This window comes from Gobio gobio (assembly GCF_949357685.1).
Source record: "Gobio gobio genome assembly, chromosome: 21".
NCBI lineage: Eukaryota > Metazoa > Chordata > Actinopteri > Cypriniformes > Gobionidae > Gobio > Gobio gobio.
The window spans coordinates 8,694,462-8,711,249 of NC_137117.1; the positions used below are offsets into that span (position 1 = coordinate 8,694,462).

Sequence of the window (16,788 nt, forward strand, 5' to 3'; positions counted from 1 at the left end):
CCAGTGCAGTGTTGACAGAACTGGGCTAATATGGTCATACTTCCTGGTTCTAGTAAGAACTCGAGCTGCTGCGTTTTGGACCAGCTGGAGTTTATTTATTAAGCGAGCAGGGCAACCACCCAGTAGAGCATTACAATAATCTAGCCTTGAGGTCATGAACGCATGAACTAACTGTTCAGCATTTTGCATTGAGAGCATGTGCCGTAATTTAGATATATTTTTAAGATGGTAGAAAGCAGTTTTACAGATGCTAGAAACGTGGCTTTCAAACGAAAGATTGGTATCAAAGAGCACACCCAGGTTCCTCACTGACGACGAGGACTTGACAGAACAGCCATCAAGTGTTAGACAGTATTCTAGGTTACTACTTGTGGAGCTTTTTTGTCCAATAATTAAAAATTCAGTTTTTTCTGAATTGAGTTGCAGGAAATTACCAGTCATCCAATGTTTTATATCAGCTATGCATTCCGTTAATCTTGTGAATTGGTAAGTTTCTTCAGGGCGTGAAGAAATATAGAGCTGAGTATCGTCAGCATAACAATGAAAACTAACGCCATGCTTCCTAATGATATCTCCCAGTGGTAGCATGTACAGGGTGAAGAGTAGCGGTCCTAGCACTGAGCCTTGTGGTACTCCATACTGAACTTGCGATCGGTGTGACATATCTTCATATCTACCGTATGAAAACACAGGAACCCAGAAAATTCGGGGAATCGTTGTCTCATAAATTATGAAAATTTCCATCAATGGCGGGGAAAGAGTTAAGATGGTAATCAGGAGTGGGCCATTAAGAATTTTTACTAACTTGATTATCATGAAATCTAATTTGGCTACATTAGGATCCAAGAGGGAGTATACATAATACAAATGGTAATAGACAGATGGGCTGCTTCATAAAAGCATTTATTACAAAAGACTGTCAGTAAAGAGTTTGTATTGCATTTTTACATTGCATTTATCTTCAGTCAGTTCAGCATGACACATAAAAATAGCTTTCAGCACTGAAACTCATTTGCAGTTTAACCCCTGCAATGTTTCTACGATGCCATATTGAGCTACCAATGTGTGCAGTGTGGCAGACACCCATGTGAAACAGGTCTTAATCTATGGAGAGATGTCCCATTTTCATTTATTGCAAATTTAACCACATTATTTAAAGTATGACACTGTCTGATCACACTTTACATTGTAGTGTCCATGTTGTAATTACATTCATAAGAAATGAGTAGGCCCACACAAAATCTGTGCCTTTTTTTTTTTTGCATTTTCTGCACTGATTATGTGGCAGAAATGAGTGGATTTGTGTGGAATGGCTGCATCCCATAAATTTTTCAACAGTTCTGCGTCTTTTCAAATGGGACTTAAAAGTCAGTAAATGTCAGTAAAATAAGGCATTATTTGAAGAAAACCAGTAAATAAAATACAGACTACATGAAATACATGTTCATTTGTAACAATGATAAATATTTTTTTATTTATATTATGGTCTGTCTGAATACTTGATTCTGATTGGTTGGAAGATGTGCATTAAAATCGTTCCATATTAATGCGCTGCTTTTATTGAAGCATACACAGAGAGATAAGAGATTGTGCTGCGCCTTGTCTGTGAAACCAGAAGTTATTGTAATAAACTATAGTAATGTCGACTAAACAGTACTGAATTGGGCTTCCAGTGAAGCAGTGTTTGTTACCTCACACTGCAGGATTGTAGAGCGGCAATCATAACTGCTCTACTATCTGCAACCAGGATCAGTTTTATCTAAAGCAGACCCACGTGTTTGCCCACTCTCTGATTGACAGCTTGTCACTCCTCCTTTGTGGTGATACCGAGCGCGTTCAGATAGCATCTCTCTCATTCAGCTCAGCATCGCTTTGATCCACGGACGGGCGTGGTTTAACCAGCTCCACCCACTTCAGGTCTCTGCGGTTTAAGATGGTGGAGATAGAGACACAAAAACCCTGTGTGTTTGGTTTTACATTTCTGGAGAGGAAGACCGGTAACCTAAAGTCACATGAAGTATTGATTTGGAAATCCTGTTTTATATTTTATATTCCTTGTGGACACATTATTCCAGACTTCCATTTAGTCAAAGATCAGACAGCATATATCTAGACCCTCTTTGGACCAAATCGCATATATATTCCCATTCATAAAGATTAAAGCCTACTCTGTTTGCATGCATATATATCTGATTGAAATATCAATATGCAGCTGTATCCATGTATCCAGTCAAGCTGCACTTGATCTTGGGGTCAAAAGGGTATTTGTGATCCAAAACGTGGAACAAATTTTTACACAAGTTATCCGGCCCTAAGGTGCAGCATTTATACCCTCAAAGTAATTCATCAAATGTGTTTTATTTTGCTGGTTCTGTGCACAATACACTTTCTGCACTGAATCCCACAACATATTGCAGCCTTTAATATTATGCAGATTCCGAAGTTCTGTGCCAAGTTTCCCATTCCAAACCCGAATTATGTCTGGCATCAAAACTCTCAATCCAAAAGAAGATTCCAGTTTTTTTTTTCTCCAAGCTTTGATTCAAGTGGCGCAGAACGTTAGGAGTGATCGTGACGCCATAATGTGCCTTGATCACCAATTAGAATGTTGGCACTCTTGCTCAGATGGAGATCTGTGGAGTTCTGTTAAAACCAACTGACAATGACGTAACTGACTGAGTTACTAAAAAATACCCCTAAAAGAATCATGCCTCTGCCACATCATAGTCTTACTTTTGAGAACGTATTCTAGCATCCAAGTAACTGAATTAAGGCACCAATTGTAACATGTCCACTGGAGGCAAAGTTTCAGATCTCAAGTGCAGTTTATTTAACTCAAAACAACAAAGTAAACAATAACTTGATCTTGACTAACTTGACAACAACCATAGACTTGGACCAAACAAACACTCACCACCAATGGGTTACAACATCCATACTAGACAAGGACACATGCTGGTCAGGGGCTGGAGCCCTCTCTGTACACTGGTTAGTGGCTGGAGCCCTCTCTGGGTGCTGGTCAGGGGCTGGAGCCCTCTCTGGGGGCTGGTCAGGGGCCGGAGCCCTCTCTGGACGCTGATCAAGGGCTGGAGCCCTCTCTGGACGCTGGTCAGTGGCTGGAGCCCTCTCTGGACGCTGATCAAGGGCTGGAGCCCTCTCTGGACGCTGGTCAGGGGCTAGAGCCCTCTCTGGATGCCGGTCAGGGGCTGGAGCCCTTTTTGTATGCTGGTCAGGGGCTGGAGCCCTCTCTGGATGCCGGTCAGTGGCTGGAGCCATCTCTGGATGCCGGTCAGTGGCTGGAGCCATCTCTGGATGCCGGTCAGGGGCTGGAGCCCTCTCTGGATGCTGGTCAGGGGCTGGAGCCCTCTCTGGGGGCTGGTTAGTGGCTGGAGCCCTCTCTGGGTGCTGGTCAGGGGCTGGAGCCCTCTCTGGGTGCTGGTCAGGGGCTGGAGCCCTCTCTGGACGCTGGTCAGGGGCCGGAGCCCTCTCTGTACGCTGGTCAGTGGCTGGAGCCCTCTCTGGACGCTGATCAAGGGCTGGAGCCCTCTCTGGACGCTGGTCAGGGGCTAGAGCCCTCTCTGGATGCCGGTCAGGGGCTGGAGCCCTTTTTGTATGCTGGTCAGGGGCTGGAGCCCTCTCTGGATGCCGGTCAGTGGCTGGAGCCATCTCTGGACGCCGGTCAGGGGCTGGAGCCCTCTCTGGGTGCTGGTCAGGGGCCGGAGCCCTATCTGTACGCTGGTCAGTGGCTAGAGCCCTCTCTGGGTGCTGGTCAGGGGCTGGAGCCCTCTCTATACGCTGGTCAGTGGCTGGAGCCCTCTCTGGACGCCGGTCAGGGGCTGGAGCCCTCTCTGGGTGCTGGTCAGGGACTGGAGCCATCTCTGTACGCTGGTCAGTGGCTGGAGCCCTCTCTGGGTGCTGGTCAGGGGCTGGAGCCACTCTGTACGCTGGTCAGTGGCTGGAGCCCTCTCTGGGTGCTGGTCAGGGGCAAGAGCCCTCTCTGTATGCTGGTCAGTGGCTGGAGCCCTCTCTGGACGATGGTCAGTGGCTGGAGCCCTCTCTGGACGCTGGTCAGTGGCTGGAGCCCTCTCTGGACGCTGATCAGTGGCTGGAGCCCTCTCTGGATGCCGGTCAGGGGCTGGAGCCCTTTTTGTATGCTGGTCAGGGGTTGGAGCCCTCTCTGGGTGCTGGTCAGGGGCTGGAGCCCTCTCTGTATGCTGGTCAGTGGCTGGAGCCCTCTCTGGACGCCGGTCAGGGGCTGGAGCCCTCTCTGGGTGCTGGTCAGGGACTGGAGCCATCTCTGTACGCTGGTCAGTGGCTGGAGCCCTCTCTGGACGCCGGTCAGGGGCTGGAGCCCTCTCTGTATGCTGGTCAGTGACTGGAGCCCTCTCTGGGTGCTGGTCAGTGACTGGAGCCCTCTCTGGACGCTGGTCAGTGACTGGAGCCCTCTCTGGACACTGGTCAGGGGCTAGAGCCCTCTCTGGACGTGGACAGGGGCTGGAGCCCTCTCTGTACGCTGGTTAGTGGCTGGAGCCCTCTCTGGGTGCTGGTTAGTGGCTGGAGCCCTCTCTGGGTGCTGGTCAGGGGCTGGAGCCCTCTCTGTACGCTGGTCAGTGGTTGGAGCCCTCTCTGGGTGCTGGTCAGGGGCTGGAGCCCTCTCTGTACGCTGGTCGGTGGCTGGAGCCCTCTCTGGGTGCTGGTCTGGGACTGGAGCCCTCTCTGTATGCTGGTCAGTGACTGGAGCCCTCTCTGGACGCTGATCAAAGGCTGGAGCCCTCTCTGGATGCTGGTCAGGGGCTAGAGCCCTCTCTGGATGCTGATCAAAGGCTGGAGCCCTCTCTGGATGCTGATCAAAGGCTGGAGCCCTCTCTGGATGCTGGTCAGGGGCTAGAGCCCTCTCTGGACGTGGACAGGGGCTGGAGCCCTCTCTGTACGTTGGTCAGTGACTGGAGCCCTCTCTGGGTGCTGGTCAGGGGCCGGAGCCCTCTCTGTACGCTGGTCAGTGGCTGGAGCCCTCTCTGGGTGCTGGTCAGGGGCTGGAGCCCTCTCTGGGTGCTGGTCAGGGGCTGGAGCCCTCTCTGGGTGCTGGTCAGGGGCTGGAGCCCTCTCTGGGTGCTGGTCAGGGGCTGGAGCCCTCTCTGGGTGCTGGTTAGTTGCTGGAGCCCTTTCTGCGTGCTGGTCAGGGGCCGGAGCCCTCTCTTTACGCTGGTCAGTGGCTGGAGCCCTCTCTGGACAGGACACTGGACGGGGAAAAGACTCTGGACGTGGACAGGAGAGATGGTCGCTGGACTCTGGACGTGGACAGGTGGCGTTGCAGGACTCTAAACGTGGACAGAAGATGCCGCTGGACTCTGGACGTGGACAGGAGACGACACTCAAGCAGTAGGCACTGTGGGATGGTGGGGTTCCTCCAAAGTTCCCACAGTAAATGAGGAACCACTCAACACAAGTGCAAAGTGGATATACTCTACCAGAGTGCATGGGACATTGCTCTCAGGCATCAGGTAACTTAAAAAGTCATTGAGTCCATTAAGAAACATGCCCTTTAAGGCAGCATCATCAAACTCCACCATGTAACAGAGACCACAAAACTCCTGTACTTACTCCTCAACTGTGCAATGGCCTTGACTGAGGCGAAGCAGAGAAACCTTCATGGTCGTGGTCTGGTATTCTGTAACATATGTCCACTGGAGGCAAGGTTTCAGAACCCAAGTGCAGTTTATTTAACTCAAAACAACAAAGTAAACAATAACTTGACTTGATTTTGACTAACTTGACAACAACCAAAACATAAACTTGGACCAGAGAAAGACTCGCCACCAGGGGTTACAACATCAATACTGTACAAGGACACATGGAAACAAACTAAGAACATGAAACATGAACAAGCTAAATTTAAGGAATTTTTTTTTTTTTTCATTTCAAGAATGAAATGGTGATTACGCAATAGGTATGTGTGTCTTTGAGGCCCTGCCTTCTTTGATGCGGAAATCTTCTCTGGTTCATTTCTTCTGTTAAGTCTGTCAAGGTCAGACGTCCGAAAGTGAAAATATGAACACACTGGACTGGAGAACTGCTTTATAGCAGAAACTGAAGTTTTACTGAGGCAAGTGTGTGTTAGAAATCAGGAATGATGAGAGAACATTGTACTTGGTAGGTTTTTCATCTTCAAAACCAAACTTAAGTTTAAATCCCGTCTGGTTACCGCGCTTAGGTTTTACGGTTAGGTCAGTAGGTGGAGACTAGACTGTCTTATGTGGCTATTCAAATGCATTGGACCACATGAGTGTTTACACTACGAAAGCAATCCAGTCAAATGTGTTTTCAACTACCTCTGGAAGTGCTCGATAGTGGACAAGCTCAAAACCTTTAGACCCCGTTTATACCTGTATTTAGTAGGGGTGACCCCGAATAGTCGAAGATTCGATGCATCGATATGCGGAGCCTGATTCGACCACCGATCTCACAGTCGAATCTTCGCGGGTGTTATGAAATGAGGATCATACCATTTTGGCAATATGGGGGTGCTCAATGTCTAATTTCACACAGAACTACTGGTTTTGTACGGTTATATTATACAGCCTTTAATTATGATAATGCTGTAAAAAAAAAACGTGAAAAGAAAGAAGCGTTCAATAAATATTTTTAACGTGTGTGTGAATAAATCTAACCACCCCTGTGACAGATTTAAGTTTCACTTTACCTGATCCGTGACAGACGAGGCGCATCTTGGCGGCAGTGATTATTTAATGTCTGGAATAAGAAACTCTAAAGTGTGGATGCACTTTGAAATAGTAAAAGATGATCCAAAAAAAGTAAAATGCAAGTTGTGCCAACAGCCCATGTCCTACCATTCATCAACAACAAACATGGCTTTCCACTTAAAACGGGCAAGTTTAAGAGCGCACTGCAGCCGGCCAACGTTAATAAGTTGGTTTTCCCCGCACACAATTCGAAAAGACTCAAACGCACACAAGCAGAGTGAAAGAATGGATTTTTTTCGATCGGGTAGGGTACAAGTGTTTTCAAACATTTCAGTTTCTAATTTTAATTTGCTCTCAACATGTTTAGCTAAAAAAAACTGCCAGTTTAGCGTTTATTGTTGTTGCAGCAGTTAAAAATAGAAATTTCACAATTCTGGCTAAACTTTCGTTGTTTTAATAATTTATTTATTTTTATTTTATTTATTGGTCACTCAGGGTTGCTTAATTTAACTGTGGCTTGTGTTTTTTTATATATGAAGAGTTCAGATGCTTAAAATGAGTGAATGCTCTCTGCATAAAGTAGCCTATACGTTCATAAAATACTTTCACTTCAAACCCACTAAATCCCAGCCTCAGCCCATTCAGAAGTACCGGTATACTTGGGTAGAAACCTATACATAGAAACCTGTCAAAAATGCTTATTTTAAAGAAAGATGTCAGACGGACTAAGAGGCTTTTGCATCTGAAGTCTTCATATGTTCCCCTGCACTTTGGCATTTTGCACACATTTATTATGCTCCCTGTGACTTGATTTCGTTTTAATCTATTTTTTTATTAGTAGTAATGTATATTCTGTTCTAATTTAATTCTGTAAATTAATGCTTTTTATTGTTTTTCGTTGTCTCGATGTTGCGCTGCAGCTGCACTGAAAGCTGGCACAGCAATTTTGACGATTTAATTTAATTTCGCAAAATGTGAAATGCAAATCCTGTCTGCAGTCAGTGTGTTCTTTTCCTCTCTAGGCAGGTATTTTGTTTAGGTTTATTTATCAAAATGTTCGTTTATATATTTGTGTGATGTTCTGTATTTCGATCGCGGCTTTAAAATGTTATGAGAAAACGTTTTACAAATGTTTATCCACCACATTACCTTTTATTTAAACCTAAATAAGAAAGCCATTGTCAGTTCGTCTGTCAGTTGGCAGGCCGTTTTGGTCGCTTTATTAAAAGTTGTTGCTGTGTGGAGTGTGTAAAATAAAATAAAAATAGTTGTACCCTCCTGCTGACTGTCGTGCCCCTCCCAGTCCCAACCCATTCACACACACATAGATGATTCGACTATCGGTCGACTATAGAAAGATTTGACAATTCTGATTCGAATGTGTAAATCATTAGTCGGGGACACCCCTAGTATTTAGCCTCGTCCACTTATGATCCGATCGACCAAAATGCATCTTAACACCAGGTGTAAACTGGGCCTAATTGTTTTCAATCTACTGTATAAAGTGCTATATTAATAAACCTGACTTTACTGAGTGCAGAATTGCAGACCAGGGATGGTCAACTTGGGTCCTGGAGGGCCACTGTCGTGCAGGGTTTAGCTCCAACCCTGATAAAACTCACCTGCCTGTAGCCTTCTAGTAATCCTAAGGCATTGATTAGTTGGTTCAGGTGTGTTTGATTAGGGTTGGAGCTAAACTCTGCAGGACAGTGGCCCTCCAGGACCGAAGATGCCCATCCCTGATCTAAACGCTGCTCTGTGTGGGTGGCGTCAGGATGTTTGTTAACAGTATATCGGTGCAAAGGTAATTCCAACTCCTTTTTACCCTTAAGCAAAGAGTGGAAAAGATCTTCGCCTTGAGTATATTGAGGCCTTTAAGCGTCTTTATGCCAATGCTGGCTTAGATGTAAGATAATATGCACATATAGTATGATGGAACGAGTCAGTGCCCCCCGTCCCCTTATTGTCGTCAATAGCAGTCAATGGTGTCTTGTTACTAGCACCATGTCTGCGCCAAAGTGCTTTGAGTTTGTAATTGCTTGAAATTCGGTCACATGGTACAGTAGTTACTTCCTGGAGGATGTAGAATTTACTTTTTGATGTTGTCATAGCATCTTGCTGTTGTATTACATATCAATGTGAGGTAAAGTATGTTATTTTCTTGCCAATAATGATGTATTTGTTTGTTCACATTAAGCATATGTGTTTGGATGTCTATCAGTGAGTGGTTTTCTGAAAGTCTGATGTTTGTCTGTCCTTGTCTGATTTCAGGTGAGCGACCGTATCAGTGCCCATACTGTGACAAGGCCTTCAGCAAGAACGACGGCCTTAAAATGCACATACGTACACACACTCGGGTAAGACTACACATGCACACATTTACTTACAATTGTATTGTACATCCACCTCCCCATCTCTCCCTCACTGATTTTTCCATTGCCATTGCATTGCTCTGCCTGTGCGTGCATGTGATCGTTCTTCTTAGTTCACAGAACCATGCAATTTGAGTTGTGAAGCAGAGCACTTTGTGTTTTCCCAAATTCGTTATTAGAATCATTTATTTAAAATCTGTTGGTTGAAACCAATAGAGAAGCTGTAAGTTCTCCCTCTTGTTTTTTCAACCAAATAAAAGCTCATGAAAGCAAAGACATCAAGATAGCCATAAATATAAGTAGTGTAATTTTACTGTTTTAAAAAAAAAATTCTGTGAAAAGTATTATTATTATTGTATTAAATATTATTATTTTATTTTTTTGATAGTACAATAGTATTAAAGGGATAGTTCACCCAAAAATTTAAATTCTGTCATCATTTACTCACATTTTACAGTACAGGGTTTCATCAGGGAACTGCAAGGGGGTTTGTGTGTTGATGAAAAGCTAATAATTGATTATACCAAAAGTGTAAAATTAAAATAAATAAACTTGGTTGTATGATATGAAATAAAAGGCTGCAATTGAATTGAATATCTATCTGATGTGTAGCGTGTTTCAGAGTAAAGCATTACAGCAGATTTCATTACTATAACAGGGTTCCCACTCGTCCTGGAAAACCTTGAAAAACTGGAAAATTTATGACAAATTTTCCAGTCCTGGAAAACACATGGAAAATTTGAGAAAATGTAAAATGTCCTGGAAAATCTTGTTGTTGTCTGGGAAAATTCTTTAAAAAAAAAAGTTATTTCTTTAGCCGAACATAAAGAGTTTATCGCTGGCCCAAACAATTAGCGCTAGTTGCAGAAAGCACATGTTCAGGAATGCTGAGTTTGATACGTGTGAGTAGTATTTTGAATAATGATGTTTAATAGCTAATGCTATAACTGCTCAAATGTATGCAGGGAATGTTAACTCATAAGCTGCTAACTAATCACATCATTTTGATATAAAGTCACATTTGTGTGTTATAAAGTCAGAATTGCAAGATATAATCAGAATTGCGTGATATAAACTCGCAATTCTGACCTTTTCTTCACAATTGACTTTTTTGCGCAGTTGCGAGTTTATATCTTGCAATTCTGACTTCTTTTCTCAGAATTGTGAGATCTAAACTGCAATTGCAAGTTATAAAGTCCAATTCTGAGGAAAAAAGAATTGCGACAATTTTCGCGTTATCACAAATATGTAAACTCGCAATTGCGAGAGAGTCAGAATAGCGAGATAAAAAGTCACAATTACCTTTTCTTTCTATTCTGTGGTGCAAACAAGCTTCCATAGTCATAATGTATGATTAAGAGCTCCTATTGAAAAATGCTGGATTTTTAAGTAATGGCAATAAACTGGACAGCTTTTAAAGACTTAGAAAGCAATATTTGGCATGATCCTTGTCTTTTATTCCCGCCGTAGTAAAATTGAAAATGTCCTGGAAAAGTACTGGAAAATGGTTGCTGAAAAAGAGTGGGAACCCTGCTATAGTTCTCAAATATATATATACATAACAGGGAGTATAAATACATAATGCGAGACAGGTGCAAATCATAAGTAACCATAGAAACAAATGAGGACATAATCAGTAACCAAGGAAACTTTGGAAAAAAACTGAAAATAAAAGAAAGAGTCCATAACATGACACTGAAGTGGAGAGAGATTTTTTTTTTAACTTTATACTAAACAGATATACTAAAACAGCGATATACACTACTGTATTATACTAGGATACTATAATGAATGTATCTCTATGTCCTCATGTTAAAATCAACTGTAAATCTCATATTTGTCAACTGATGAGTTGTGTAGTTTGTGTGTTTTTCTAGTGTCTATACAGTGGATGTTGTTAACCTTCACAGCAGCGGGTAATTAGGAAACATCTCTTCACCACAGTAATACATTTACTTCAACATCTGTCTAAAACGGCTACTACCTAAACACCTGTGCCCGGGTGCATAAAGCACCTTAAGTGAAATTTTCCCTTAAGTTTCCCTTAAACTAAGGGTGTTGCAGAAAATAACCATTAAGTGTCACTTAAGGGTTTCTTAAACTGAAACGTCATAAACCCTTAGAATTGCCCTCAAGCGTCTATGTTTCACTTAAGTAATCCCTTAAAAACCGTTGCATAAAGCCCCTTAACTGTCATTTTCCTAAGTACAGTTTAAGGTTAGGAAAACTTTACCTTAAGAGTTTAGGAACATACATGAGAAAACATGGCTGAGTTTATGGATCCTGTTGAAGATATAGATGTGCCAAGGCGAATTTTTCACGATAGGGAGCAGTGTTGGGGGTAACGCATTACAAGTAACTTGAGTTACGTAATAATATTACTTTTTCCAAGTAACTAGTAAAGTAACGCATTACTTTTCAAATTTACAACAAAATATCTGAGTTACTTTTTCACATTAATTTGACTGACAGCTCTCCTGCCCCCATGTTGAGAAAAATAAGTGCAGAGGCGTGTGTGTGTGTGTGAACATGAGGGTTATTGTAGTTCTAGACTAAATGTGAGCATTTATTTATCTCACTTGCACAATAAAAATTCTGTACTGCTCAAAATGAATAAAATCAGTCAAATGCAAAATCAGAGTACTATGCAAACCTCCAATAATTAAATGTTAAATAAAACAACTATTTTTATGCATTTAATCTACCTTTATATTTAATTTACAAATGTCTTGCTGCTGACCTTTGATGATGAAAATTACTCATTTTTTTGTTTTTATTGGTAAAACTTTTTTCTCCTGCATCCTATTCTACTATTATCCAGAATGGCAGCACAGCAGAGCTGCGCCCTCTACTGTTCATGTGTGAATTTGCATTTTTACCTCAGCCTGGGGCTTATTATTTCAATTTTGGTATGAAGAGGTCTTTACGTTTGCACAAAAAATATAACTTTTTTGTCATAAACAAAAAGAAAATCAAGCCCAGTCCAGGTGAGAAAAGTAACGAAAAAGTAACGTAACGCATTACTTTTCTTAAAAAGTGACTTAGTTACTTTTTAAGGGAGTAACGCAATATTGTAATGCATTACTTTTCAAAGTAACTTTCCCTAAAACTGATAGGGAGAACCCTCTGGACCATCTTAACGATGAAAAACTGCTTTGAGAATATCGATTTGATTGCCGCGGAAAATACGAGGCCGCTAACAAACTGGAAGGTGACCTTGATCATGTTACCCAGCGCAACCACTCACTACCCTCTGTGTTACAGCTGCTTATAGCACTTCGGTTCTTTGCAACTGGAAGTTTCCAGTCTGTAGTGGGAGATGTTTTCCACGTTCATAAGTCGTCAGTCAGTAGAGTTAGAGTAGGGTTGCAGGGGCTCTTTGCCGTCATTTTTAGCCAAACTGTGACGTTTCCATCTCGTGTTGAACTGGATGTCATTCAAACCTATTTTTTTTTCGGAAAGCGAGGTTTCCTCGAATAAGTGGTGTAATTGATGGCACACATGTCAGAATGATGTGTATGTGTGTGCATGTCCACACATGTCCATGTGCATGACATAAAAGCACCAATAGAAACATGATTAAGGGTGTTTCACACTTGGTCCTTTTCAGGGGTCTGAGCGTGATTTTTGGCCCATATGTGAACACTCCAAATGATCTCAGGCCCCTTTAAAGCGAACCGAACCGAACCGAACCGAACCGAGACCATCTCGGGAGGTGGTCCGGGTACGGTTTGCTTTCATCTTGTGGCACGGTTCGCTAAAACACGCAATCGGAACACAAACCGCTCTGGACTCACTTGATTTTTCCGTTCACAAATTCCAATGTAGTTTGGTCATCAGATGCCTCAGTACAAATCAGCTGTTCATCATGGCTGCATTTTCTGGCAGATCTCTACAAATAGTTCATTCACAATGTACACTTGTTTATTGCAATTTCAACCGCTTCTGAACTGTGTAAGAGAGATGTCGCCTTGCCAGTTTAAAATGGTGTTACGAGTGCACACACCTAAAGCGCATACACAGCAGCCAGATGTCACAGCACGTTTACTAAACCGAATTATCTTTAGTGTCTTATTGCCTTTAAAGTGTCAAAATCACACAAGGTTCACATAAACAGTTGGTATTGTTTTGAATGTAAACATCCGCATTACATTTCTGTAGTTCTTAAAGTGACAGTAGCCTAATATAAAAATCAGTGGAATATGTTTTATTCATACAGTGAAGAGTATGCTGTTTTATTTTTTTATTTGATTATTTAAATTCTTACTTGAATACCTACTTTACTTGGAAAATGTAAAGCAGTTTATTTAATTTGCATCTTTATTTTATTATTTTATTGTATTGTTTATTTTTTGTATGCTGATTATCATTTGTTATTATCATATGCAAAAAGTATTATGTTTTATTTAGCAAGCATGTAACCACTTAAATCATAAAAGGAAAAGACCATTTACAGCCAATACAAGCAATTTGCATGCTTGTTTAGAATTATGCTTCACGTGCTCACCTAATATCGTGAAGTTTTGAGTTTTTGTTTAAGATTTATGTCCTTTTGAGTATATTTTGCCACACCCTTTTTCTAAATGACCCTATAATAGCCACCCAAATGCCAAAGTTTAAAAATGTTTGATAATTATTTACCTAGAGAGTCAGAGAAATGGTTTTTGAAATAATATTTAACGACTGATTTGATTTACAGCGGCAGTTCTAGTGGCAAAGTTGCTTAGAATGAGTTCTACCATGCGGTATGAAGGTCGTGGGCGAAAAATCGTGTGGTATACAATCCTTTACGCACCTGAAAAATGCAAAGACGCCCCACGGTGGCCGATTTTTTTTTGAATTTCAGGCCTCTTGAGCTGTGAGTCAATCAGGTCCAGCTAGTTCCGATCGGCCTTGTCTGATAGCTGCTCAAACTTCATTGGCTTTCATTGGTTTTTCAAGATACCCGAATGTCCTCAAATGCAGTCTTGGTACCTTGGACAAAGACATTGCATGCCAATTTTCAAGTCAATCAGACTTAGGGTTGCATAATATTAATTCAATTCAACTCAATTCAAATTTATTTGTATAGCGCTTTTCATGATACATATCGTTTCAAAGCAGCTTCACAGAAAAAGCATCTACATTACAATTTAGATTGATTTGTACATGTTATGCATTTCAGAATTGCACATATACAAAGCACACAGATTAGCTAACTATCTATTATGAATCAATATAATAGCTATGGCACAGAAATAAGAATACATGTTGTTAATGAATAGGGTATATAGAGATGAGATGAGTGCGTGTTGATGCAGAGCTGCGTCATCTGAAGTCCTCGCAGGAGTTGAGTCGTCATTAGCCATTTGTATGTTTTTTCCATTTTATAGCACCACCAAATGGCCAATCGCTCTGTGCTTTTTCACACAACCACAGAATGAGCTCTTACATATGTGTGCCAAGTTTGGTGAAAATACCTCATTCCGTTCATGAGTTATAGCCATTTTAGTAAAAGTGGCCCCGCCCACTTTGAACGTTTTGGCAGCCCTTAGAAACCATGAATTGAAATTTCAGCTTTTTTTAATAATTACTGACAACCAGACTCCAGAGAATCTTGCTGCCCTGGTTTGGTTCCAATCGGGCCAGAAAGCTAGGACTAGTTTGCACAAGTAGTTTTTTCAAAAAAATCCAAAATACCCTTAAATTTCGCTACAGCGATGATCATATCTGAGGCACATCTTGAGCCAAGGATTCCAATGATATAAGACACTTGAGCCTACTTCTAATGGTTTAGGAGTTATGAGCGATTTCATACTTTTCACTGCTGTAGCGCCCCCCACAGGCCGATTGGCGACATCCCTTGGCCTAACAATAATTGGGTGGAAAAATGTCATAGTGGGAGCTAAGAAACGCCTTGAATAGAATCTGCTGAATAGCTATCTTTTTTTGGAAAGCTGATCTCCGGTGATGGATGGCATGGGTGTTTATGACATCATTTCCTGAAAGAACTGTATCACTTCTCCCATCTTTCCCTCAGTCATTTAGAATAGCAGTGTTTCTCAGATTTATAGCACAGACAGAGTGGCAACATCAGTGTTAATCCAAGAAAACCTAAGAAAGCAGAACAGATGCAGCACATCATTAGATCGCTTTGCCAAATATGGACTGTGGTCCTGTAATTCTGCAGCATAACATATGCAGCATAAAATATGAGCTGTGGACTGACACAGCACAGAAACACAGCCATTAAGACATCATATAAAAACAAAGCAACGGTGACGCGGTAATGAGAACAAGCAGTGACAGCACTGTGCTAATCCTCTTAAGTGACAGGTATTTCTTTGTGTATAGGCCTGTATGACACACACTAAAGAGCTGCCCAACAGTTTTTCAGCACAAAATCCTACATATTCAAATACTTGTATTCCATGTTAATCACTATATGTGTTGGAATAAAGTGCCGGAGTCATGGTATCAAAACTCGTAAGACTAATTCACCCTCAATAGTTTCCTATGGGGTTTTGTAATGTTTTTTTGTTTTTTTTTAATGAGTAAAATAAGGTCTGTGGTAAACATAACAACAATACTTGACCGTTTTGTTCTACAATGTACTCTACTGTAGTCTATGAATATGATTTGCTTGTTGTACAGACAATATCAACGTTTAACGGAAACTTTAATCATTTAAAAGTAACCTTTATCCAAATTGATTTCTTCATCAATTATCAATCCTACAAACCTTAAGAAACATTAATCTGCTTGATCAGGACAAATAATATCTCTTATGTTTGTAAAATTTGTATCACTGAAGTAGTAATACAAGAAAATCAAGCTTAAATGGGTAGCTAAAATCTTACGTCTCATTGACTTTGATATTTGTGAGCAAAACAATACGGATTCACTTCAATGCAATCATTGGGTTTTAATAAAACACTACAGTTTACAAAGCTACGATTCACACGGGGGGAAATATGCATATATATGTAGGAGAAAACAAACAATATGGTACAAACAAGGAAACATGAAACTTAACGAATAAGGGAAAAAGAATGATGGAAAGAGACAATTAAACAAGGGAGAGAGAGAGACAGAGAGAGAGAGAGACAGCTTCATAGTCCTTTCGCAAGAGCCCTCAAGAAATTCATATTCCCGTGAACGGGAATAATTCAGACAACCTTTTCCATGCAGTTTGATTGTAAAATAGAATACTTGCATTACTACGGCTTCTCGTGTAAGTGTCTGAGTTCGAATCGTCGGGGAAGTTTGCTAAGGATTTGCGAGTCCCAGGTGAACTTCTTTGAAGTTTAGGAAAGTCGCTCCAGAAGTCTGCCGGATTCTCTCTCCGTGCGGGGAGGCTTTCTCTCAGGATTGGGAAGACCAGGGTTGGTCTTCCCCTCCATGGCGAAATGCCAAGAGGTCCTTTCTTTGTGGTGGCGAGAATGCAAAGAGTTGATGGTCGCTCCTGTTCTTATAGAGGGGATGGCCGACGCCCAAAGAGTTCAACGCTCCTATCTCTTGCGGCGATACGATGACGCCTCGGATCTACTCAGCGTAGATAATTACATCAACACACAGGCCCTTTGTTTAAGTATTATTTGATTAGAAAAGTCACGAGGGGTGTGAGGTGTTCAGACTTTGGCCTTCCGGCCAGATGAATGATTGAATCATTACTGTTACACTACACACACACACACCACAAACTGTCTTATCTAGTTACTTATTAGAAACATATA

At 41.8% G+C, this 16,788-nt stretch overlaps 1 protein-coding gene across 1 annotated transcript in view; it reads left to right on the forward strand.

Moving 5' to 3' along the window:
- The window catches only part of prdm5 (PR domain containing 5), a 132,260-nt gene that overhangs the window by 94,379 nt on the left and 21,093 nt on the right, over positions 1-16,788 (forward strand). Inside the window, exon 14 of the mRNA XM_079802787.1 lies at positions 8,973-9,058. Within this exon, the coding sequence (XP_079658913.1) occupies positions 8,973-9,058 (86 nt within the window). The remainder of the gene's footprint in view (positions 1-8,972; positions 9,059-16,788) is intronic.